Raw genomic sequence first — 25711 nt, 5'->3', positions numbered from 1 at the left:
ACATACACAAGGACAATATAGAAGCCTGTCACCCTCTTCCTCAGAAAGACAAAAGCAAACCAGCAGCCATTATCATGACGTTTGCCAACAGAAAATTGAAAAACAAGATAAGATGCTCAAAGGAACAAATGTTTACCTCAATGAACACCTGACCAAAACCAATGCGGACGTTTCAAAGAAAGCTAGGTATCTACGCAAAGAGAAAATAATCCATCCATCCATTTTCTATACCGCTTCATCCTCATTAGGGTCGCAGGGGCATGCTGGAGCCTATCCCAGCTGACTTCGAGCGACAGGCGGGGTACACCCTGGACTGGTCGCCAAACAACATATAGACAAAGAAGCATTCACACTCACATTCATACCTATGGACAATTTAGAGTCTCCAATTAACCTAACATGCATGTTTTTGGGAATGTGGGAGGAAACCGGAGTACCCGGAGAAAACCGACACACACACGGGGAGAACATGCAAACTCCACAAAGAAATGCCCAAGGGAGAATTGAACCCAGGTCTTCCTGATCTCCAGGCTGTTCCTGTATTGGCCAACGTGCTAACCACTAGACCACTGTGCAGCCCTGAGAAAATAATAATTATTATTATTATATTGTAATTAAAAAAACACTATTGTTCATATACATTTTATACTAAAATTACTATATTTATATATGATATGATTTTTTTTCTTTTATTATTTTAACTTTCTTTTTGTAAAATACAGCTTTTTTCCATTTATGCTGGGGTTTTTTAATTTTACAAGTATTTCAACTTACTTTTTGTCAAATTTCTTCTCTTAGTATTGTGACTTCATTCCCATAATATTTTTACTCCATTCTCATAATATTACAACTTTTTTCTCAGCCTTAAAATTACAACATTTTGTTTGTTTGTTCCCATAATGTTTTTTTAAATATTTCAACTCTATGCTACGAAAATGACATTATTTTCTCTCAAACTATTACGTTATTCTTACAGAATTACCACTTTTTGTTGTAAGATTGCAGCACTTCTTTTTCTTTATATTTTGACTTTAGTCTTGTAAGATTACAGAAGATTTTTCAATTTTTGCTTGCGGGGCCCCACTTTGGACACCCCTGCATTCAAGAATATGCCTTTACAAAGACGATCGTGCTCGTTTTTGGTTACTTTAACAATGTTTTATTATTGTGTACAAATACATAGATAATGATGCAAGCTACAGCCACAATAAAAACATGTACGATCATGTACCATCAAAATTAAGCATTATTAGCTTTGTAAAGGCAGATTTTCTTATGCATCTGCCGTGTGCAGGTGTAGCTAATGAAATGGCTTGGGTGAGTGTATAGTACACATGGTGTCCGTTTGCCTCTCTGCCAGTGTCTTTGTCTCATCCTTTCATGTCATACCCAAAAAAAAGAGGTTGGAAGGTTGTCATGGCAACGCACACACCAGCCTCCCCTGGAGTGACATTGCACACATCACATCTTCCATTATGGGTAATTATGTACAATAAAAACATGTAAGATGATACAAAAGTGGCTACAAATTACAGTTCTTGCCTGAAGCTTTTTTCTTTCCAGTCCCATTTCATGCTCGGCTTGCTCATCCAATCCTCGCCGTGTGGTTGTTACGGAAACAAGAGACAAAATTCGCTCTTCTGGCAAGTCATTACGGTTAATGTCAGCTAGAGAGACGCCATAGCTGCAGGAGGGGATGAGGAGCAATCTGTGAGGAGGTACACTGAGTTTCTACTTGAACACACACATACACACACACTCGTCTGTGTGCTGTTACGTTTCAATTTCCTGCCCCTCACTTGATCTGACTTCCTCTCACACGACGGTGCTATCTGAAGACGTGGCTTAACCGCCAGTGCTCACATTTACATGTGTCAGTGCAATACTTGTGAATTTGTGACGTAGAGAACGAATAAAGAGGACTCCCATTTCTTCATTTGTCTTTTAAGTGAAACTTGAAGAAGATTGAATGAAACAAGGCGCACGACTGTGCAGGAGACAAGATTAGAGATGCTGTAGTGCCTCCCAGCAAAGAGCGCTCATTCTCTTCTCTGGCTTTGCTCTCACTCAGTGTCTCATCTTACTCCAGATGCAAAGCACAGATGGAGGGTGACAGAAGATGGATGGGAGTAGTAGGAATAACACCTGCTACAAGAAGGTGAGGGTATAGGAAATAGCTTACCATTGCTAGTAGTTCATTTATTTCAGTACAACAGTATTTATTTAGTATTAGCTGTACACTGCAGGAATTAACCCATAAGAACCCACGGTGACACGAGTGTAACAAGCACTTTGAAGGTCCCAGTCTCTTCCTTATAAGGCTTTATGTCTGATTTTAACTTGTTAAGTCCCTAAGCGACACATACTAAACATCCTGGTGTGATGACCATGTGACAGTCATGTGACTGTAGCAGGAAGTGACCTCTCCAAAATGCAGGTCTGGCCTGTGTGCAAACTCCAAAGAAGCAGCTAATTTCAAAGAGCTGTTTTTTGATACTACATGTAATTTCAAACACATTTCTTAGGTTCCATGCTTTGATAACATGTCCTAAATTACTTTCAACCTGGTCTGACCATATTTGTCGAAGAATGTAATATCAAAAAAGTAACAGAAATATTGCTGTAACATATATGTTACATAGGGGTTTTAGCCTTAAAATCAGAATGAAGAACCTGATGTGACCCATTTGTCACAATAACAAAAATGCTAATAATCCACCCAATTAATTTAGCTGTTTCAATTATATTAAGATGAAATATGTTCTGCTGGTCAATTAAAAGTGTAATGAACAATTACAAACACAAAATAATGTGAAAGTATTTGGTTTGTGTTACAAAACCATCTTTGCAAATCTGTACATCATGTTAACACATTTTTACTATCCTATGCTGATCCTACAAAAATTTAAATATGTTATTCTTGTTATTAAATATTATATTATTCCGATTTCATTTGTAGTATGAGAAAGAACACACGCTACACTCTTTATGATGCACTGGAGGCCATTTTGGGAGATGATAGTTAGTTTGAGGGATGTGACGATTGCTCAGATGAAGACCCTGATGACCCTCTTTACAATCCCAATCATCAAGACAGGGATAGTGACGAGTCAAGTGAGTGTGGTGGTTCGGACAGTAGTGAATCAAGTACACCAGATGATGTACCACAACCAAATGAATTCAGGGCAGCAAAATACATCCGTCCTAGGAAAAAAACAAGAAACTGTCCATGCCCAAAAACAAGGAACTGAAGAAGGAACTGTTCAAGGGAAAAAGTTTTCTTGGAGGGAGAAACCATTTGAAGCCCCTGAGTCCTCTGGAGTACTTCAGGAAGTTCATAACACCAGAAATGCGATGTTACTAAAGGATCAAACAAATTTGTACAGTGTACAAAAATCTCTACATCACAACAATGTTAACACCAGTGTAAAAGAACTGGAAAAGCTGATTGGCCTCTACCTGTGCATGGGTCTTTGCCAACTGACGACAAATTGTGCATACTGGGAAAATGACACAAGGTGTCCCATGGTAGCTGACGTCATGTCACGTAATCATTTTCAGAACCTGCTGGCAACTCTGCATTTCATTGACAACACGGATGTATCAAACTGGCAAGCTACAGATTCCAGCAGAGGTTGCCACTAGCCTCATTCTTTGGCAGGCACAAAGAGGCCGCCCATCACTCAATGCCACATTTCTACCACCACCGCTGCCCAAGAGGTTTTGTGTTGAAGAACCAGATGATGTTCTCACTGACCAAGTCGCACATTGGTCTGTGAAATGTGACAAACATGGCTGCTGCAAACTCTGCAAAGTCAATGCAACACCACTCTCTGTGAGAAATGTGATGTGCGTCTTTGCGTCACTGAGGAACGAAACTGTTTCAAGTCTTACCATCTGACTTAGGCTAAATGGCTGAAGAGACTTACCAGACATAAGAACTGAGAAAATGTTTTGGGCAAGGTGCTGATGATACAGTTTCATTTCTCTTCAGCGTTTACGTTTTTTTGCACAATTTATGTTTGTAGGTCTGCAGCTATGGTAGCTTATTGCAAATGTCCCCAAATAAGCAGTGTTATTTATTTTTGATGCATTTGGCATATTTTGTGATGCAAAGCAAAACTGATGAAGAAGTTTGTTAAACCTTGCCATTGAAGTCACAGTTTTTACATATCTTATGGAAATACAAATTAAAAAGGCAGTTTTGTGGCCCCAAGCAGTAAAAGTTTTACTGCTTGGGGCCACCAAACTGCCTTCATGGGAAAATGAAGCTTCATGAAGCACTTGTGATATTTTTGAAAAATTCCACGGCATCTTTAAACCAAGAGTGCCATATAGAGTAGTCAAAAAATAACACAAGTGCTTATGAAGCTTCATTTGTCCATCCATCACTCGTAAAAAACATCAGGTTTACTTATTTTCAAAGAAGGAATGTGTTTACCACTAACGCCCAATGTAACAAATATGTAACAACACAGATCTTTGGTAATAAAAAGTGTTATTTTGAAAAAAACTTTAGAAATGTGTTCTATGTGGTCCACTTGATCTGTGGTATAGCCCAGATAATTTTCCTTTAAGGATAAATGGGTCTGGGTTCTTATGGGTTAATAGGCAAAATGGGCCACAAACTTCAACTGTGAACCTAACCGTAACCCTCAGCCTAACTTTTACCCTAACCCTAAACCCAACCCTAACCTTACCTTATCTTTAACCCCAACCCTGGCCCTATATAACCCAAATCCCACCTAAAAACCTAATCCTAACCCTACCCTAGCCCCAGCGTAGGAGAAAGTTAGCACACGCAAAATGGTGCGTTCAAGGACTGTCAAACAAAGTGGGCTGGGTCGCCCCTCTCAACAAGCACCATATACCCACATTTCCAAAATTGATGTGCATTTACATAATATTCATCCATCCATCCATTTTCTATACCGCTTCATCCTCATTAGGGTCGCGGGGGCATGCTGGAGCCTATCCCAGCTGACTTCGGGCGACAGGCGGGGTACAACCTGGACTGGTGGCCAGCCAATGGCAGGGCACATATAGACAAACAACCATTCACACTCACAGTCATACCTATGGACAATTTAGAGTTGCCAATTAACGCCTGCATGTTTTTGGGAATGTGGGAGGAAACCGGAGTACCCGGAGAAAACCCCCACACACACGGGGAGAACATGCAAACTCCACACAGAAATGCCCAGGGGAGAATCGAACCCAGGTCTTCCCGATCTCCAGGCTGTTCCTGTATTGGCCAACATGCTAACCACTAGACCACCTACATAAAATTCAATGTAGTTATTTACAAATGTATATATTTTTTTTAATCATTGCATCTGAAAGCTTCCCGCAGCCCAGTTCAGCACCGCCCACGGACCAGTGCCAGGCCTCAGCCCAGTAGTTGGGGACCCCTGGACTAGAGGATACCAACACTCGAACATAGGAATAGCATTACATCCCACTTCTTCCTGCTTTGAGAATGTAAGACGTAATACACACAAGCACATTCGTTTGTTGTCAGCTAATAATAGCAATGTGGCAAAGTTTAGATAATCAGTTAGCGGTCATTGAATGTATAGCCTGTCCTAACTACACAATGACTAAAAAGTACCAATGTACCTGAATACCAATGAACGTCAGTAATTTTATTCGGGCTGAACAACAACTTTTACTCATTATTGTGGGAAAATATAGACAATTTTTTTGTATAATCTGTTCTTTTAAGCCACTATTGGTAGCATATGCTAGCCGTTAGTGGTGTTCTCATATTTTTGAGTTAAAAAAATTTGGAGGAGGTTGTATTCAGCCCCTTCGAAACGTAATCAAAAACATTTCAAAGTTAGCGCTTTCATTTGTCATTGAATTGGCGCCCTCTTGTGGGCACGTACATGTGGTGCACAGTCGTAAGACGCAGGTGTATCTAGCCTCTTACTCTCGCCACAATACCACACCGGAAGTTTTATGGCTACACCTTTGATATAAAAGCTAAAATTGACCTATGGGTGTAATGTATGCTATTTTAAAGAACCTTTCTAATCACTCGGGGACACATCATAACAAAAATTCAAAATTTCATTCAAAAATGTTATGTTTTGAGACGTGAATGTACCAACTGACATGGTTGGTTATAAATGTATTGTTTTATTTTGAAGTCGTCAAAACGGAAATGGTCGCACTTGACACGCGAGAGTTTCATCAGCGTCTTGACCGGGTGATGATACCAGTGTACCGGTGCGGTCAGACGGCGCCTTAAAAAATACATAAAAGTGTGTCTTCGTCATGTAAGTTCGGTGGAGGATTTTTTTTTTAAGTATTGTAGCTGCCAAGATGTTGACGGACATGAGCGTGGATGAAGAGTTCGAGCTCAAGGAGGAAGAGCCTTGGTACGACAAGCAAGACCTGGAACACGGTAACGTTTATCCCTGTCACCTTCATTTAACACAGTCACTCCTTCACCGGCGCGGAGCAGCAGATTTAAATGTAAATCTATGCCGTTACATGCTAAAATAGTGCTTGTTGCCTTCAATGTCTTTTAATTTAAAAGATAGCCTGACAGGGTTTTGGAAATGTAGGGAAAAAGCAGCTTTGACATTGATGGCAGCAACCTCCTCGCCATGCTTTGTGATGTCCTAACAGCTCACCTTTTTCTTTAATTGAAGAAAAGCTTAGCAGAAGCACAAGTTAGATTTGAGGTCCTACACACATTTATACAAAATGGGTCAGTAGATTACCCCAAAGCACACACACACACACTGTCTTCTGTTCAGACCTTCAGCTGGCTGCAGAGCTCGGCAAGTCCTTACTGGAGAGGAACCGTGAGCTGGAGCAAGGCCTGCAGCAGATGTGCACCACCAACCAGGAGCAAGTGCAGGAAATTGAGGTATTAAAACGCACACCCTTTTTTGGAGCGGTCCATCGTCTTGCTTTGGGTTCTCACCCCCATGTCCTCAATTTACCTGGGTTGGTTTGGAAACCATCACAACAGCTACGGTGGCACCATCAATGTCTGTGCATCTCTTTAACACGGTACAGAAACTCTTTTTAAACAGAGGAAAATGTTGTTGCAAACTCTTCTCCTCAAAAGTCAAAATTCACCCAGAAATCATTTAAGTCTTAGATGGTGAAGAGAAACTGAATTGGTGTGTCTTTTCTCCACAGGATTGACACAAGCACCTGAATTGCTTAAAATGCCTGACAAATTGTGCTTAAATTGCTTGAAAACAAAAGTCAATTCTGTCTGCTTAAAAAGCTTGAAAAACACTTAATGTCCAACCCACCCACTTGAATTCTGTTTAAATGTTTGAAAAACACCTTCTGCTTGAACAACACTTGATTCTGCTTAAAATGCATGTTAAAAAAATCAAAAAGTGCTTGAAAAACACTTGAGCCAAAAATGCTTGAGAAATGCAAATTCTGCTTAAAACTCTTGAAAAACACTTGAATTCCGCATAAAATGCGTAAAAAATAAAAAACACGTGAATTCCACTTAAAATGCTTGAAATGTTCTAGACTAAATATTTCCTTTATTGGAAAGATGCAAATTTAATTTTTCAAAGTTGTGAACTCTCCATGGGAATGTACAGTAGTTGATGTGAATTACTGGGCAAATGTGGACATGAATTGGATCGTTTCAAACCTAATTTACATTGGAGAACTTAAATATCATGGTAAATAAATCATCTTGATTAAATTAAAAGCACACACATTTAAAACTATCTTTTTATGATCACTGAAATGTAAAATGTAAAATGTAAAATGTTGAAGAAATGTACATAATCAAATCCTCCAGGTCAATGACCTATGGAAAAAGTCCACAAATTTACCAAAAATGTTTAAATGTACATAGATGTCTTCTCCTGTTATTGCTTTTTTTCTTAAGAGACATAAAGTGATAGAATGATTTCACCTTGGTGCAAAGTGGTGTAAATATGGTGGTAACGTCTTTGAATCTGACTTTAGATCAGGTATCTTCTCATAGTGACTTTCAAGAAAAATCAACCCATGTTGTATCATCCTGATTTCTTGTTGCTTGGTTTCAAATTCAACATCGGCGATGGCGTCTATTAGCAGCGACAGGAAGTGCATATTTAGTCCACTGTTTGTGCTGCTTAAGATTACGTAGACACTTTTAATTTCCTTAAGTAAGTCTGGGCTGTCTGGCGGGACGAGTGCTTCCAACTGCGTCACTGCTGACATGTTGGATTAATGTCTGCGTCGCAAACGTTGACGTCACTGCACGCCATTACCTCGGATGTGCCTTGATATTGATTGCGGAGTAAAGAATTGACATCTTCTGATAAGAGAGAAGCTCTCTTTAGATGGTGTACTGGCTGAGAGATGTTTGTAATATTTTCAAGTGTCCTTATATCAAGCTCTTGTGTAGTAACTAACATGAGTGTGGTGTGTTTCACAAGCAGTGTTGCCGGGTAAAGGAATGCAGGGAGGTGCTCACAACAACAACAGAAAGTAGAAGATCTTGTGTACTATGGGGTTTCAGTGTTGGTCGTCGCAGTTCTCCTCGAAAGTGTTGACAAGGCAGAATGGACATAATGCTAAATACGTGTGAAAAACCCCGCGCCTCCACTTATCTTTTATCTGCTCCCAAATATATTTTAATACATTTTTCTTTTTGAAAAATGATGATTGAAAAATGATTCTTATATTATATTTGTTCCCAAACTTATTTTTCATTTTATTCTGCTTAATTATTTAGAGCTACACATATTTTTTGGTCTTCTCCCATGATTATTTTATTTTACAATTATATTATTTACACCAAAACACCCAATCTTTTTATTTTTTGTTTGCTCTCAAAATTGTTCATTTTACTTTATTTTACAATTATGTTTTCCTGCACTTCTTGGTCTTCCGATTAATTGATTTTATTTTATTTTTTTAATCTTCACTCAGTTTTATATACCGTTCAAAGAAAAAAAGGGAACAATCAAATCAATCACAATGTCAATCACACTTCTCTAAAATCAAACAGATTGACAGTCAATTTCACCTGCTGTTGTGCAAATGGAATAGACAACAGGTGGACAGCAAGACACCCCAATAATAATTAATAATGCTAATTAATAATAATATTAATAATACATTTGATTTCCATTGAGAATTTTTGTGTGATTTTCTTGTCAGCATAAAGACATTCATTCAGATCTAGGATGTTATTTTAGTGTTCCTTTTATTTTTTTTTTTTGGAGCAGTGTATTTTTATTTAATTATATTATTTTTGATGATTTACTACCTGCACCAAATTCTTTAACAAATATTTTAATCTGCACCCCCTATTATATTATTTAATTTTATTAGTGTTCTATGAAGTTTTCCCTGCAGCACTTTTTTTTTTTAAATCTATTTGTATGAATTTTCCTTTTTAAAGTTGTATGTCACATTACTGCTCATTTGTGCTGATATTTGACATGATTTCCTTGGTGAAGTAAAAAAAACAACTGTAAATTCTGTTAAAATGCTGCTTAAAATGCCTTAAAATACAAGACTTAAGCTCAAAATGCTTGAAAAACACTTGAGTTTTGCTATTAGTATTTTATGACACGTTACCTTGCCTCTTTTTAATTGTTTTTTTTCGCTGTGTCACGGTATTGCTCATTTGTGCTGATATTTGACATGATTTCCTTGGTGGAGGTAACATCAGTCTTTATGAAGCGGCTCTACTGCAAGTCAGTTGATGCTGAGCCATGATGATGCTGAACTTGTCATCTCCTTCAGCACCTGACCAAGCAGGTGGACCTCCTAAGGCAGGTGAACGACCAGCACGCAAAAGTCTACGAGCAGCTGGACGTGGCGGCTCGGGAGCTGGAGCAGAGCAACCGCAAGCTGACTCAGGACAACCGGACGTCCCAGCAGAAGATCCACGGGTAGGAATTTATACATATATATTTTTTTGAATGCGTAGAAAGTTGTCTGACTCGTATTTTTGGGGGCGCAGGCTGACAGAAACGGTGGAGCTGCTGCAGACGCAGGTGGAGGAGCTGCAGCATCAAGTGGATGACATGAAGCTGGGACCGTCTCAGCTTGCTCAAGGGTACCGCTGGAGGACACGTGGGGCTCAGAGTGTGAGCTGCCTGGAGGAGCTGCAAAGGTTGGCTTGTCTTGATGCAACATCAATGACGCAGACATCTTTGTATCCATTAAAGACCCATCAAGTGATTCTGGAAGATTTCACCAAAGCTTTCAGCCTCTTGCCCATCTTTTAGCTAGTGTGCCCGGCTAATTAGCAGCATGTGTAATCGGGGACTAAAAACATCCAGGTCAGTGCAGGTGGACTCTTCTGAATGACGTTGCAGGTCAAAGTCTTTGCATGGTTTCTAATCTCCTGTCCAGCTGATAAATGTCGCACACTTTGCACTTTCTCAGCTTATCATGGCCTCCTGCTCATTTGGCATCATGCTTCGCTCACTTCTCGACACTTTACACCCCCGATAAAACATGAAATTAAAGCACATGTGACGAACAATGTGTGTTGCATCAACAGTACTAAAGTACTTTCATCATTTGTATTGAAAACAAACTTACATGCAGCTGTAGAACAATACCTGTATCAGTAAACCATTCTTTACAAAGATGTTGACAATTTTTATTGTTTTAGTATTGCTTAATTTTTTGTGCCATTATTTAAATATTTTGGATATATAAATTATTTTTGGTATATTTTTTTATTTTAATTTTTTTCTAACAAATATTTCTTTTAGCATGTTTGAATTATTTTTTTCATTTATTGTATTTTTGTTCTTATTTGTTATATAATTAATAAGGTCTTATCTTGAGTTAAAAAAAAATATATATATATATATACACTGCTCAAAAAAATGAAAGGAACATTTGGAAAACACATCAGATCTAAACTGGGGGAAAAATGATCTTGAATATCTTTCCTGATAATAAGTGGGTGATGTATTAGTAACAAAATGATGCCACATAATTTGATAGAAATGAAAATGATCACCCTATAGAGGGGGGAAATCAAAGACGCCTGAAGGCCCGACGTCCTGTAGTGGACCCTGTGGTCACTGCCCAGAACCGTAGAGCTCGATTGGCATTTGCCATAGACCACCAGAATTGGCAACTACACCACTGGTGCCCTGTGCTCTTCACTGATGAAAGCAAGTTCAACCTGAGCACATGTGACAGACGTGAAAGGGTCTGGAGATGCCGTGGAGAACGTTACGCTGCCTGCAACATCATTCAGCATGACCGGTTTGGTGGTGGGTCAGTGATGGTCTGGGGAGGCATATCCCTGGAAGGACGCACAGACCTCTACAGGTTAGATAATGGCACCCTGACTGCTATTAGGTACCGGGATGAAATCCTTGGACCCATTGTCAGAACCTACGCTGGTGCAGTGGGACCTGGGTTCCTCCTGGTCCACGACAATGCCCGACCTCATGTGGCTAGTGTATGCAGGTAGTTCCTGGAGGATGAAGGAATTGATACCATTGACTGGCCCCCACGTTCACCTGGCCTAAACCCAATAGAACACCTCTGGGACATTATGTTTAGGTCCATCGGGCGCCGCCAGGTTGCTACTCAGACTGTCCATGAGCTCATTGATGCTCTGGTCCTGATCTGGGAGGGGATCCCCCAGGACACCATCCGTAGTCTCATTAGGAGCATGCCCCGACGTTGTCAGGCATGCGTACAAGCACGTGGGGGCCACACAAACTACTGAGAATCATTTTGAGTTGCTACAATGACATTTTAGCAAAATGGACCAGTGTGCTGCATCATTTTTTCACTTTCATTTTTGGGGTGTCTTTGATTTCCCCCCTCTATAGGGTGATCATTTTCATTTCTATCAAATTATGGGGCATCATTTTGTTACTAATACATCACCCACTTATTACAGGAAAAATATTCAAGATCATTTTCCCCCCAGTTTAGATCTGATGTGTTTTTGAAGTGTTCCTTTAATTTTTTTGAGCAGTGTATATTGAACTGTTTATTTCCCATGTATTCCTATTACTCCAAAACGTGCATCAAATTGAAGTCAAGTTTGTGTCAAATAGTACAAAAATGATTGTGTGCAGGCACCCGGAGGAACCTTCCGATGACCTGGACCGCAGCGGTGTGCAGCAGTGGCACGAGGAGCAGCAGGCATCTCTGCGTCGCTCACTGCGCAGCCTCCAGGCTCACTACGCCGGTGAGCGTGCTCGTCGGGAGGAGGCGGAGCTACAGGCGGGGCTCCTGAGCCGGGAGAACATGGCGCTCGAGCAGCAGCTGGCCGGGATGGAGACGTGCAAGGTAAGGATGTACCAATGCTCACAGTTGATCATGAAAATGATGACAAAAGCTTCAATTGGTGCCTTGCATGAGTTGTCGTCTGTGCTCAGGTGCGAGTGTCTGAGTTGGAGAAAGAGGCCGAGGAGTTGCATCGCCTCTGGAAATCCCAATCCTTGGCCAGGTGCGACCCGCTGCTCCTGCATCCAGAAGAAGAAGAGGAAGAGGAGGAAGAGGCATCGACCAGAAGCCGGCGTCCTTTCAAGCGCTGGGCCAGCGAGCGTCTACTGAAGGCCACACAGACGCACGACTCTGCAGGACAGCACGAGAGCTGGTGCGCCAGGCGAGCCGAGGTGGTCAAACACCGCGGCATCTCGTTGCTCAACGAGGTGGACGCCCAATACAGCGCCTTGCAAGTGAAGTACGACGAGCTGCTGCAACGCCTCAGCCAGCAGCATCACCATGATGACAATGATGAAGAGGAGGAAAAGGAGGATGTGAATCACAAAGGAGTCCAGACCATATCGCCCAGCAGCGAGGACGATGTCCACCAGCCAGAGTACAAGGAACTTTTTAGGGAGATTTTCTCTCGCATTCACAAAACGAAAGAGGACCTGATTGAAAACAGGGTGAGATCCCCTGCAGGCCGTGTGGTGTCACTGCACCCACAATAGCTGGACCTACAAGTATACCCAGACTTATGCAGCAACACTTTCTCTTTATTTGAAAACAAAACCCAATCTCTCTACCTCACTGGCAAGTAAGCACGCATGCTGCTTCAAATACCACACTTGCAGTACTGCACACATCTCCACCTCATCAACTTTAGCAAAAAAATAAATAAAAATCATCACAGCAACTTTAGCATCTTTGATTGTGTGAAGGACAGAATTTGATGCAACAAATGATTCTTCACCCTTTGACTGGATGAACAAATGAAAAGGTTTTACTAATGTCACCACTGGATTGTTGTATTGTGCAGTATATACAGTACTGTGCATACATACTCTGCTCCATGTTCATGTGCTATTTATCAATTCAACTCAAACTAAACACCTCACCTGTCTTCATTTCTTTCTACATGCTCACTGTCTACGTCTATAGACACATCTATAACCCTCTACTGCGACTATACAGTACACCTAACTCCAAATACAATACATATCAATGTACTATACATATACAGCTGTAGTTGTAGAACCAGCTACATATAGATTTACATTTCTAGATCTGTATAGATATAACTATAAATATTTCTAGACAGATCTGTATAATTTAGCTCTGTATTTTTACAGAAGAATATATAGCTCAGTAGACATGTCTAGATCAGTCTACTGTATATAGCTACATTTTTTTGAGCTGTTTTTTTGAGCTGTGTACAGATCTATAGGTCAAGTTTGATATAGAGCTATAGATGTATACAAGCGCGTAATATGACCCCCGCAAAAATCAGATCTAGCCAATATCCCCCCCCCCCCCGAATATAACCACATCATTCCGATTTAATAAAAATATCCATTATCTTGCATTAATATCTTCTTGATTTTCATTGTTTATACCATTTGCCAGCAAAACAGTAGCATGTTTAGGCATCCGGTAATGCTTTCTCTACCCAATGTTCACTATTTGCTGGATGTTTGCATGGATGCAGACAGCAGAACCGCGGAAAAATGAAAAGAGCACTAAAAGGAGGGCAGACAACAATTTTTCATTGTCTCTCAACACCTAAACCTAATAAAAAAAGAAAAAATCCTGACCAAAAAGAGGTAAATACTCGTATTAAGTTAGGTGGTGATTTGTGACTGGAGGTGGCAAGCTAGTTGTGTCCTGTGAGGTGAAGCCAGAGGGTGTCAGGGATGTACTGTGAAGGACCAATGGCAGTTTTGCTGACTTTTCTCCAATACACAGTGTGGGGTAGCGGTGTTACTAGTTTAACTACATTTCTCGGTTGACTGATCGTAACGTCGCTGTTTTCCACGTTTTCCTCACTGTAAACTGCAATGTGTGCATGCACACCCCTGCTCCACTCAACGAGAGCGACAAGGTTAGCAAACCCCAAGAATGGTGGCTTCTCCGCATTTTTTTGGTTGTTTCCTGAACCTTTTGCCTTATGGACTATCTTCGTAATAGAGTTTTCTGAAATACATATTAAAACTATTAGTAATAGTTCGGAAGTATACGAGATGAGAACATGACCACATTTTATAAGCTGTATAAGCAGCAGGGTTCAAGTTTGAGAAAAAAGTAGCGGCTTTTACACCGGAAATTACGGTACCGGTAATCTAATTCCTGATCAAAATGTCTGTCAGTTGTCAAGTGTCTGTTAGTCCAAAAGTTTTATTTCACTCAACTACTTAGAGAACAGGTTAGATTGCTAACCTTTGAATTACAGAGGAATAGCATCAAATTACTCATCAAGGCTAAACACCGTTGTAATTTACGAACAATAATGTTAGATACCAGTGGTCTCTACGGTCTTCTCTTATCACTTGTTGTCGTAAAACTTTCTCTCGTCTACTAGATTTACCACTTGTTTACTTTGTGCAACCACCTAGTATCATATAATGCAATCATAGTTATGTCACATGGGTAATAAACAAGTCACCATGATTGCAATCATAATTTAATACTTTTTATCAGTGTTTTGAAAGACACACTTTTAGCATCATAATTCACTGGCTCTCTGATGAATACAGTCACATGATGCTTATTTCTAATTTCGACAGAACAGTGTCACCGTTGAGGTTTAACAGCTGATAATGGCCACTGAATCTGAGAAATGCTGTCGTAAGTGTAACAGATTAAGAGCATGACTTCCTGTTTGTGATGTATAGTTTAAGTAGCTTCACATAGTTTAGAAACGCAAAAATTATTTTTTTCCTCCATGTCCCCTCGTGTGCTCTGTATAATATAGTTCTCCTCCACAGCGCTGTAAGAGACTCATTACAAGTTATTGCAAACGCTTGCTTGCAGTTGTTGCTGCAAAGAGTAGCCCAACCAGGTTTATTTAGGTTTATTTGTAGGTTTATTTAATTTTATTCCTCCCTTAATAGTTTCATTTAAAGACTGCATTTTGTGTTCAGTCGTGTTGTCATTGACTAATATTCAAATTTGTTTAATGATCTGAAACATTTAAGTGTGACAAATATTTGCCTGATTAATTTTATTACCTTGTATTGTTATTGTTTTATTTTTTTATTGTGTGTAAGAATGTCTAATGTAACTTGCAAATTGTGCTGCCTCTTGGCCAGGACACTCTTGAAAAAGAGATTTTTAATCTCAATGAGGTTCTCCTGGTTAAATAAAGGACAAATAATTTGTTTTTAAAAAGGCAAAAAAAGAAATCAGGAAGGGGGCAAACACTTTTTCACACCACTTATATATTATAGAGAATTGCAGCTATAAATATAGATCCATAAATCAGTTTAGATATATATAGATGTGCAACTGGAGATATAATTTTTTTTTTTTTTATAGAGCTGTAGTTTTGGATAGAGCTATAGCAGTAAAAGTGAATTGATGAAAATGTGATCAAAGAAAAGGTATCCTTTTATTTAGTCTTTAATTGGATTGTTTTTGAATCCACGTTGCTCTTAAAGAAAAAGTCATGAACATTCCAACAAAGCAAACTTAATTTCAGAATGGACTTGATGTGCCATTTTTGTTATTGTAGTTCTATGTAGGGTATGTAGATGTGTTCGTAGTAGAAGTGTTTGTTTTACGTTGTCATGGTTAGGCTTAGTTTTTTCCTAGATGCAGTACGTGCAAACCGTTGTCAAAACATGTCAGATGTTACAAAATGTGCAGTGTGGTCTTCATTGTGGAACACCATCCTGCTAAAAGTTCCTTCAAAAGCAAAAAGTAGCAAAGCTCCTCAGTCAAACCTCTTCTGAACAGGTGGGCTGACGTCCTCGACCAGTCACCCTCACTGCTTCGACGGGCTGTGACTCATCTCGACCGCCCTCCATCGGGACACTGATTGGCTGTGGGTGCCCCTAGGGGGCGGGCTGTGTGTGTCAGGACTGGATGGTTCCTTTCAGGTACCACATGCCTGCGCTGCTGCTGCAGCACTCCTGCACACAAACACACATACATTGGTCAAAAGGTTTGCTATTGTGAAGCGCCCGCTGCCCGTCTAAGTGGCGTCACCTTAAGCAAACGGTCAACGTCTGCCTTCGATGCGTTCCCAAACTCTTCAGTGAGTCGGGCTTGGACCACGGTCCTCCTCACACGGTAATTTTTGCTGAAAAGCTCATAGAGCAGACGACGATGCTGCGGGAAAAAGATGGCAATGGTTCATTTATACACATACACATACACATTGTGTTGTTACCTTGTCAAAGTCCTCTCCGGTCTCCCACAAGCCAAACACCTTCTGTTCGTCGGCAGAAGCTGTGGTCAGAGCGGGGAACTACATTTACACAAAATACAAAAACTATCAGAAACTAGGAAGGGCAATTCACACACCACAGCATATCATAGATAGGCCAGGATACATGACACTTAGTGGCTATGTGCAGTCGAGCCTGACCGACATATCAGTGGGCCGATTATGACATATATATCAGCAATTAATCAATATTGTTGAAAATGTAGCCGATATCTAACTTTGCTCCCTCTCTGTGTTGCTCTCTGCGTGAGTACCTTGCCCCTCCTCCTCACACACAGAGCAGCATTCTCCCTGCTGCCGTTCTCTCTCACTAAGCAGTAGGAAGAGACTGAAACATGAAAAGAAACTGCTGGGGTTTTTCTTTTTTTACACCATAGTAAGATGTGACTTTGTAAAACAATATAACACTACACTTTAGTGCCACGCCGTCAGGGACCGTCAAGGAGAACATTCTAGTTTTCATGCAAGTTTTAGAGAGCGTGTTACAGCTTTTAACGTATCTCTGTGAGATAATAATAGATGCAACTGTTAATTCACATGTCCACTATTATCTGAAATTATTACGTACACTGCTTTTTAAAGTGATATAAAGATATATGCAGATATATGCAGGATTTCCAGGGGCTCATCAATATGATTGGACTCTATGTGGCAAATACCAGGGCATCTTAGCTTTTCTACTGACCGGTTTCCAGGTCTGCTAGCAAGCCAGCTTAAGCGCTCCTACACACAAAATGGGCTTAGCCTGGATGATAATCGGCAGTTGCCTAATAAAATGTGGCGTGCGGCCATGGCTCCCCCCCTCCCACCACCACACACACACACACGCACACACACACGGCTGCCAATACTCTCAAGGACAAACGTGAGATAAGACTTATTCCGGAATCTGGAGTCATAAAATCAAAATCAAAATCAAAAAAAAAAAAAAAAAAAAAAGCGAAAATTGAAAAATCTGTCGTAATTTTACATGAATAAAGTAAAAATATTTAAGAGGGAAAAAAGTGGTCATCTAACGAGAAATAAAGTCAAAATATTATGGGAATAAAGTCATATTCTACCAGGAAAAAAGTCATAATTTTAAGAGAATAAACTTGTAATTTTATGAGGAACGATAACATAATTTTAGTCGCACATGGCTGAAATAGTTAATTTTTTAAGTCCTAATGTTTTGAGGAAAAAAAAAAAAACAAAATAAAGTTGCAATTTTTTTGTAAAATTGGATTGGGAAAAAATACTAGGGGAAATATTAGGGGAATAAAGTCAAAATTACAAGAAGAACATTTACAATAAATCTGAAATAGTTGAAAAGGAAAAGAAAAAAACAAAAGGGAAAAATCACCAATAATTTTATGAGAATTAAGTCAAAATATTGAGAAAAATGTTGCAATCTAACAGAAAAAAGTAATTATATGAGAATAACGTAGCATTACGTGGAAAAAAAAATAACATTTTAGTGGCATAAAGTCAAAATATTAAAGAAAAAATAATAATTTCTTTTAAATCGTAATATGAGAAAAACTAAACAAAATTGCCATTTTGGGGGAATTAGGTTGTGGGAAAACATACTATTATGGCAATAAAGTCAAAATAACAAGAGAAAAATTGACAAGAAAGCTGAGACAGTTGGAAAGTAAAAAATAAAAAAAGGAAAAACTGGGAAAAAAAAGCGCAGACTGAAGTTGATATTATTATTATTAATAATAATAATAATAAAAATAATAATAATAATAATAATAATAATAATAATAGGCGTGTGTTGCTTTACAAAATATAAAAAGTGGCAAAGTTGCATCCTTTCTTTTTTTCACTATGTGGCCCTTTTGGACAGCCCTGCTCTAAGAGCACCATGAATATTTTTTTTTTAACAATTAAAAAAACAACAACTTTACAATAAAATTGCAGTTTGCTGACATAAAAACTGCATTTTGGGGATTCAAAAGATTTTGGCTAAGACACAGGAGGGAAATTCATCGCCACCTACTGGCCTGGCATGCACATTATAGCATGTCCCAGTCATGATTTTTTTTTTTTTTTTTTTTTTTTACCTGCCACTGTGTGTGAAATGTGGTCATAAGAAAAGACAAGAAGGTGGTTGACTACTCACAGGCACCATGATCTGCTTGCAGTGGCTGAGCAGCACAGCGTCCTGCAGCAGGTGGTCCGATACGGGTCCGAAGGGAATGCGTCCAGCCGGCATAGACGCCACATGGAGGCTGAAGAGCCTCTTGAGCTCGTTCAGCGTCAGGACATGGTTCTTCCTGAAGGTGGAGCTTACAAAGTCCAGCAGCTCCTGGGAGGGCACGTTGGAGGGGCTGCCCCCGTTGGCGCACTCCACAGCGGCGGTGGGGTAGCCATTGAGGGAACCGTTTGGGACGCCCGAGGAGGAGGGCGGCGGTGGAGGAGGACAGGAAGTGTCCATGCGCTCGTCCTCAAGGTCGATGAGGGGCTCCTGTTTGATGTGGATGCTTGCGGCGCGCTTGGCATCTAGTTCCTTTTGTAGAGCGGTATGCTTCTCCTGAGCGCGCTCCTGGGCCACCTTCAGGCGCTGGTTTCCACCCACATGGACAACCTCTGCAGGACAACAACGCACATCAACACAGGGCGGTAGGGAGCCAATATTGGCAAAAAAATAAATAAATAAATAAAAATTAAAAAAAAAAAAAGATATCTGTTCATAGCTGTATGTTTTTTTTTCTGCTGATAATGATACCGAATGGTAATTTGCACAATGTCTATGACAGTAAGAGTGGATATCGATATCCATAATGAAGTGCTGTGCGATATTGGTAAGAAAGCCAATAGGAGGAGGGCCATACAAACAGAAAATGAAGGACAAGTAAGGCTGTCCTATCGATATGTAGTAGTTTTGGTATCGCTGTACGTACCAGGATGCTGGCAGTTCTTTGACAGAAAGTCGTCCTTTGAGAAGCTGAAGACCTTCTCTAACCTTCAAGCCAAAGACAAAAGTTAAATCTCGCTCCCCACTAGGCGAGAGGGTTTCTGTGTCAGTGGCACCTACTTGCTCTGTATGCCGAGCCACAGCATCTGCTGCCGGTGGGCAACGTCGGAATGCTTCTTGACGAAGTCCACGTCGGCGGGCAGCAGGAACTCCCAGCCGCGGTTGACGCGCGGCACCGCCACTTGCTCCAGGAACTCCTTCACGTCCTCCGGAGGAAGCTGCAAGAGATGCCAGGGCTGTGGGTTTGCGTTCATTAGAATTATTGAGCTGTTGGGACTCGTCCTTCTTACTTTGATCATGGCCGCAACCTCCTTCCTCATCAAGGAACGCTCCATAGTGAACCGCCACATCTGAACGGGAACAAACAAACAAACAAAAAAAAAGGGTCAAAAACATGTCAAGCATCTCCGTCAAATCATTTCCATTAAGTTTGCTCACAATAAAGTCGCGTCCTCGACACAGAACCTCGGCCGGGACCCCACTGTGAGGGCTGCATGTGTTTTTGGGGTACAGGACGTCACTGAGGGAAAAGTAACCGTTAAACATGATCACTGCTCTTCGTGACAAGCTCAGCATCTCCATTGCTCACCTCTTCACCACCCAGTTGCCCTGGACCAGCAGCGCCACCTGCTGGATGCAGCGCAGCACGGCGGTGGAGTCGGTGCCAGAGGCGAGCAGACCCATTAGGTTGGCAAACTGAATGGCTTTGACTGCAGACGAAGACCACGACACCATTTAATGACATAGATCCTCTACTGGTTGTTATTGCATTGTGTAGATCATGTTAGCAGAGGAGATAGCATATTGATATGTTAATCATACTTGATAAAAGAAGGTAGTCTGACATCGCTAATAGTAGTACACATTATGTCAGGGGTGTCCAAAGTGCGGCCCACGGGCCATTTGCAGCCCACAGCAGTTATTTTATTGGCTCACAGCACGTTCTAAAAATATCATTTAACAAGAAAACTAAAAAGAGAATATTACATAATGCTATGAGGAAAATCAGTGTCATTTTAGGAGCATAACAACTTTTTTTTTTTAAGTCGTAATATAAAAAAACAATGAAGTTGTAAATTTAGGTTAAATTAGGTTGTGGAATATATGTCATGAGAATAAAGTAAAAATATTATGGAAATAAAGTCAGCATTACAACATATATAATTATAAGAAGAAAGTTGAATTAGTTGGAAAATGTAAAAAATAAAATTCATCAAAAATAGGGGAAAAAAAAGACATAATATAAAAAACAAAAAACAAAGTTGTAAATTTAGGTTAAATTAGGTTGTGTCCCTGTGACATGTCAGACCTCATCTGCAACTCTGAACCCTCCACATACCAGCTCGCCCCCCCTCCCCACAGTGTTGGTCAAAGCCTGCCTCCCCCCTCTACCATAATCCACTCCTCACTAACCACTGGAAATGTTCCCTCTTAATTCAAAACTGCAGCGGTCACCCCGATACTCGAAAAAAAAAAAACAGGTTTACAACAATTACAATAACCTCAGTCACATTTCAAACCTCCCACTCATTTTCAAAATACTGTGGGAAAAAAAACAACCTGTGGGCCTCTCAGCTCCGTGCTCACTTAACCCATAATACCCTCTATGAAACAGTTCCAGTCTGGGTTCCATCCTCAACACAGCACTGAAACTGCCCTCCTCAAGATCACCAACGACCTCCTGATTGCAGCAGATTCCTACCTATTTACCATTCTCATCCTCCTCGATCTGGGTGCAGCCTTCGAAACAATTTCTCACACCATCCTCCTCAATAGCCTATGCAACATTGGCATCAGCCACACCACCCTCACCTGGTTTCATTATCACTCAGTTCATTCAGCTCAAGTCCCACAAATCCAAGTCCTCCTCTGTTAATGCAGGCATGCCTCAAGGCTCTGTCCTGGGACGAAGATACAGTTTTGTTTTTTTTTAATATATAGAACATCTTTCCATATCTACACGTGTTGCTTTACAAATATCAAAGTGGCAAAGTTGCCGCCTTTCATTTTTCACTATGTGGCCCTTGCTGGAAAAAGGTTGGACACCCCTGGACTATGAAATTAAAACTGCAGGCCACCAGCTACTGTCCTGTTGGGCATAAGTGACTTTTTGATGTTCTAGCAGTAATATGCCTCCCTAGACCCTGCGTGAGAAAAATTAATCATCTCTGTTATCCCACCGTTTTTCATCAGAGTCTTGATTTGCTCTCCCAGTGGCAGAGTGCGCAGTTGGGCCATGGAGAGCACGTTGCTGGGACCGACGGGTTTCACACTAACGTAGGGAAGGACAGCAAAGACTCTCTTACCAACTTCATCACATGAAAGAAAGACAATAAAAAAGGAACCCTTACACTTTTTCCTCTGTTAGAGGGGGCATCAGCATTGATAGATACTCCCTGCAGGGGGGTGGAGATAACACAATAAGTAAACAGTAAGTCAGTTAGCGGGTACTCATGGACTCACTTGGGAGTTTTAACCAGCTCAGAGTTTTGGGATGCATCCGCACACTGGCAGAACAAATACTGCCTTTCATGCTCTGAGCGCCCATCCTGGAGGGAAACATGACTATTATAAGCAGTACTACTATAAGCAGTATTTTTATTTGATACTACAATAATAAATGTATGGATACCTTCACGCCGTGGTACTGCAGTTGGATCCAAGGCTCCTCTGCCTGCTTCTTCTGAAGGAACTCGTACGATTGGATCCTCTTCTGCCGCGCCTGCTCCGACTCGGGACGAGCAAACCTCACCTGCCAGCGAGCAAATAGAGGGCAGGTGAGACAAGAACGTTGTGCAATGACACGCTTTATATGTGCGAGAGCCAGCGTGTTACCGAAATGGTCTTGGCTTCCTCCTCAGCTTCATCCTGCGAGGAGTCTCCACCTGTGCACAGCACAGAGCTCAGATGGACCACAAGTAAGTTGAGAAGGTAAGTTAAGAAGATGAAGGAGAAAGCAAAAAGGGCACCTTCGTTGGCCGCCTCTCGCTCTCTGGTTTTGTTGTCGGCCTTGTCCAAGTACGCAAAGCTGGGCCTCATCTGCAGGATTCCAGTCAGCGGTGTCACATGAAGCTCACCTGTGCCCAACATCAGCACAAAAACAACAATTAGGACACCAAAACACTCAAAGAGTGCAGCTGAAGAGGTAGTACAACAATTATGACTTTATTAAAAGAAAAAACATGTTTTAGCATATTAAAAACTAATTGTTTTTTTTCATATAATATGCAATTGGATCAAAGAGCAACTAGAGCAGGGGTCACCAACACAGTGCCCGCGGGCACCAGGTAGCCCCCCATGACAACATGAGGTGCCTGCAAGCCTACTTTTCATTCAGGTTTTCAGTTAATAATGTGAGAACACTAGAAAGAAAAGTATTCTGAAACAAAAAATGTGAGTTGTGGACACCAGCATTTTGTGAATGTTTTGGTAAAACAAGCATATTTGATCTGTTTGGGTTGAAATAAGGTATGAAAATCATGAGTAGCTCGTGGCCATTTTCATTTTCTAAAAGTAGCTCTCGCAAGAAAAAACGTTGGTGACCCCTGAACTAGAGTGTAGTTGCCCCACCTACTGGACAAATTGTGGAATTACAGGTTCAGCAACTTCGACAAAGTGACAAAAAAAATTAAATCAAAAGTACATTTTAGACTTTTTGGAAAATAAAGACAAAAAACATATTTACAATTATAAATAGATTTTGGGTTATTTAAAAGAAAATGGGGTGGTGGGTAACAAAACTAGAAGTAGATTTTGGACTATTTAAAAAAAATGGCAACAAAAGAAGGTACATTGGGTATTTATTTTAATGTAAAAAAAAATACAATTACAAGGTGGATTTGAGGGTTTTTTATGTAAAGAAAAAAATAATTCAAAATAAAATTTTGATTTTGGACTATTTGTAAAAAAAGAAATCAGGGAAAAAAAATCATTTGAAATTAAAAGTAGACTGGACTATTTTTTTAAAATATATAAATTAATAGTAGATTTTATACAATTTTTGAGATATCAAAATCTAATATAAAAATGTCAACATCAGTGTTTCCCCACATATTCAAACAAAGGAAAAACCCAGCAAAAAGGCATAATGTATAATAAAAAAAAAAACCTCAAATGTTTATATTAATAACTAATAATACCACAAAGATTTATCTTCTAAATTGTGTTTTTTTTCACTAAAATTTGTCGCCAAAATTCTGCACATTATGTTTGATTTTCTTACTCTGACAAGAGGCCTATTCAGTCAGACAGCAGTAAGCCCAAAATTTAAGTACAATAATAAGATAAAGAGTCAAGACCTTTCCGGAACACAGCAGCAGCATATCTGGAGGTGTTGGTGGTAGCCTGGATGGACGAGAACGTCTGCTTGTCCATCATTTTCCTGCAGGAAAGAGCATCTCGTCAGTGCCAAGCAACTTTACATGTGCTACATTTTCAAGTTAATAAAAGGTTCCATGTACACCGAATACGTGTTGCTTTCCTCGTAGGTGGTGCCGTCCACATTGAGGGCTATCTGCTCGCCCTTACTGCGACAGTAGTTTGGGCTCGTAGTGTTCATGGCCATCTGCAGCTCCACCTGAAAATGAAATGATGAACTTATTCTAAACTTTAAAGATGTCAACTGTTTCCTTACCCTCTGCTGCTTGGGTTTGATCTTCGCAGCTAAATGTTCCACGTTGTCGTAGGTCATAGTGGACGGTCGCACAGGGTACTGCATTGGGAAAACACAAATAGGAAAAATACAAGCGACACAAAACAGCTCATTTGCACGGACTACAAGGCAGAAACACACACTCACCTGCAATAGATAAAGCTTTTCTGCCAGGCTTTTGGCAAGATACACATCAATCTATGTGGAGGGGGGAGCAAAGATCAACAAGAGTCGGACTGTCGTTATCAGAGATACTGATAAATTAATCTGTTCACATGTACCTCCTCAATAACGGGGTCATTGTCATCCCCGCTGGCCATGTTTTAGTGATAACAGGATGCGTAGCAGCAGATTCCACCTTTAAAAAACAACAAACCGTTTTAATGCCAGCTTTTCTATTGTTTGTGAACAGGTGACAGTGAGGTATTTCAGCCCCCAAAACACACATTGTATTGTAAAGTTCTAGTTCAAACAAAGTGATGTGATTGTGCCAACTGATGCTGACAGAAGCAGGTAAAACCACATGATGATGTCAAACGGGTGATGCAAGACCGTGCAATTATTTATCAACGACTGCACTGCTTCACGCCGAATGTCAACACTTTAAACCGAATTCTGTGACCGGTCATCCCTGTCAGGCATCCATTGCAGTTTATTTTGATGCATTTCCAATTTTCGCCACCTATCGAGTGGCGTTAGCTTGATTAGCAAGTTAGCAAAACATCATCAATGTATCACCGGCCTGCATTAAACTAGGCTACTGCGGCAAATGTGGCACCAACATCACATCATATACGTGATCAAATGAACTGTCCAGTATGAAAGAAACGACTAATAAGTCGAAGAAAAAATATATGAGCGAAGAAGTTATACAAGTGCTCGCCTACTAGCAACTTTAGCATTAGCCATTCCTAGCTTTGATACACACATGCCGGTTACAATGACACACAACCAGCGGCCTGGCTTAGTTCTAACCGCGTATTTGTTCTAAACAACCCCAAGACGGGGTTTGCCGTCACCTGTACACGCTGCCGAACGGGTGTAGCTAACTCATCGTCGTGTCGCCAGTCCCGGAAAGTGCAGTCGAAGTCGGGCTACCACACATGAAGTGAGGACTACCATGTTGAATCGGATGCTCACACATGTGGGATACAGGCCGTGCCCACAATGCAAAGCAAAACTAGACACATTAATCAGGAGGTGGTTAGTTTTGTCGGCTACTTTGTTAGCAATACCACGTTGAATACATTCCGTTTTAAGTTTTATGACAAGGACTTATGAAAAGACTTCCAGCAATAGGTAAATGGCAGCAGTGGGATTCGAACCCACACCTCCGAAAAGACTGGAGCCTGGAGCCGCTGCACTTGAGTACTGATCGTCAGTCAAAATTTTCTTCGGGTGCTATGGACCAATCAGCGTCCCTTATTCCAACATTTGCCAACTTTCTCACCCAATCAGGTACGTTTCT

At 40.6% G+C, this 25711-nt stretch overlaps 2 protein-coding genes across 2 annotated transcripts; one reads left to right on the top strand and one right to left on the bottom strand.

Annotated features, from left to right (window-relative positions):
- Positions 1-6175: 6175 nt before the first annotated feature.
- LOC129176749 (cerebellar degeneration-related protein 2-like) lies at positions 6176-15435 on the top strand. Its single transcript, XM_054767107.1, has 6 exons — positions 6176-6409; positions 6768-6880; positions 9733-9881; positions 9953-10105; positions 12051-12264; positions 12354-15435. Exons 1-6 carry the CDS (start codon positions 6328-6330, stop codon positions 12912-12914), a joined length of 1272 nt encoding a protein of 423 aa, XP_054623082.1. The 5' UTR covers positions 6176-6327; the 3' UTR covers positions 12915-15435.
- polr3e (polymerase (RNA) III (DNA directed) polypeptide E) lies at positions 13720-25584 on the bottom strand. Its single transcript, XM_054767106.1, has 21 exons — positions 25263-25584; positions 24525-24601; positions 24391-24441; positions 24226-24303; positions 24053-24168; positions 23891-23973; positions 22562-22669; positions 22428-22477; positions 22225-22344; positions 22056-22141; positions 21944-21988; positions 21773-21864; positions 20182-20302; positions 20031-20112; positions 19883-19942; positions 19653-19810; positions 19519-19580; positions 18738-19204; positions 16574-16651; positions 16390-16512; positions 13720-16313 (listed from the first exon to the last, which is right to left on the bottom strand). Exons 2-21 carry the CDS (start codon positions 24561-24563, stop codon positions 16257-16259), a joined length of 2076 nt encoding a protein of 691 aa, XP_054623081.1. The 5' UTR covers positions 24564-24601; positions 25263-25584; the 3' UTR covers positions 13720-16256.
- Between the last annotated feature and the right edge of the window lie 127 nt (positions 25585-25711).

The sequence above is a fragment of the Dunckerocampus dactyliophorus genome, chromosome 2, assembly GCF_027744805.1.
Source record: "Dunckerocampus dactyliophorus isolate RoL2022-P2 chromosome 2, RoL_Ddac_1.1, whole genome shotgun sequence".
Taxonomy (NCBI): domain Eukaryota; kingdom Metazoa; phylum Chordata; class Actinopteri; order Syngnathiformes; family Syngnathidae; genus Dunckerocampus; species Dunckerocampus dactyliophorus.
This window is presented reverse-complemented; position numbering and strand designations above follow the sequence as displayed.

Excerpts from the sequence above, each read along its gene's own strand:
- LOC129176749 (XM_054767107.1), top strand. The coding sequence starts at position 6,328 with ATGTTGACGGACATGAGCGTGGATGAAGAGTTCGAGCTCAAGGAGGAA. Across the intron at positions 6,410-6,767 it reads CAAGCAAGACCTGGAACACG|ACCTTCAGCTGGCTGCAGAG; the intron begins GTAACGTTTATC and ends TCTTCTGTTCAG. Across the intron at positions 9,882-9,952 it reads TCCCAGCAGAAGATCCACGG|GCTGACAGAAACGGTGGAGC; the intron begins GTAGGAATTTAT and ends TTGGGGGCGCAG.
- polr3e (XM_054767106.1), bottom strand. The coding sequence starts at position 24,563 with ATGGCCAGCGGGGATGACAATGACCCCGTTATTGAGGAG. Across the intron at positions 21,989-22,055 it reads GAGCTGGTTAAAACTCCCAA|GGAGTATCTATCAATGCTGA; the intron begins GTGAGTCCATGA and ends ACCCCCCTGCAG. Across the intron at positions 20,303-21,772 it reads CAAGACTCTGATGAAAAACG|TCAAAGCCATTCAGTTTGCC; the intron begins GTGGGATAACAG and ends CTTCGTCTGCAG.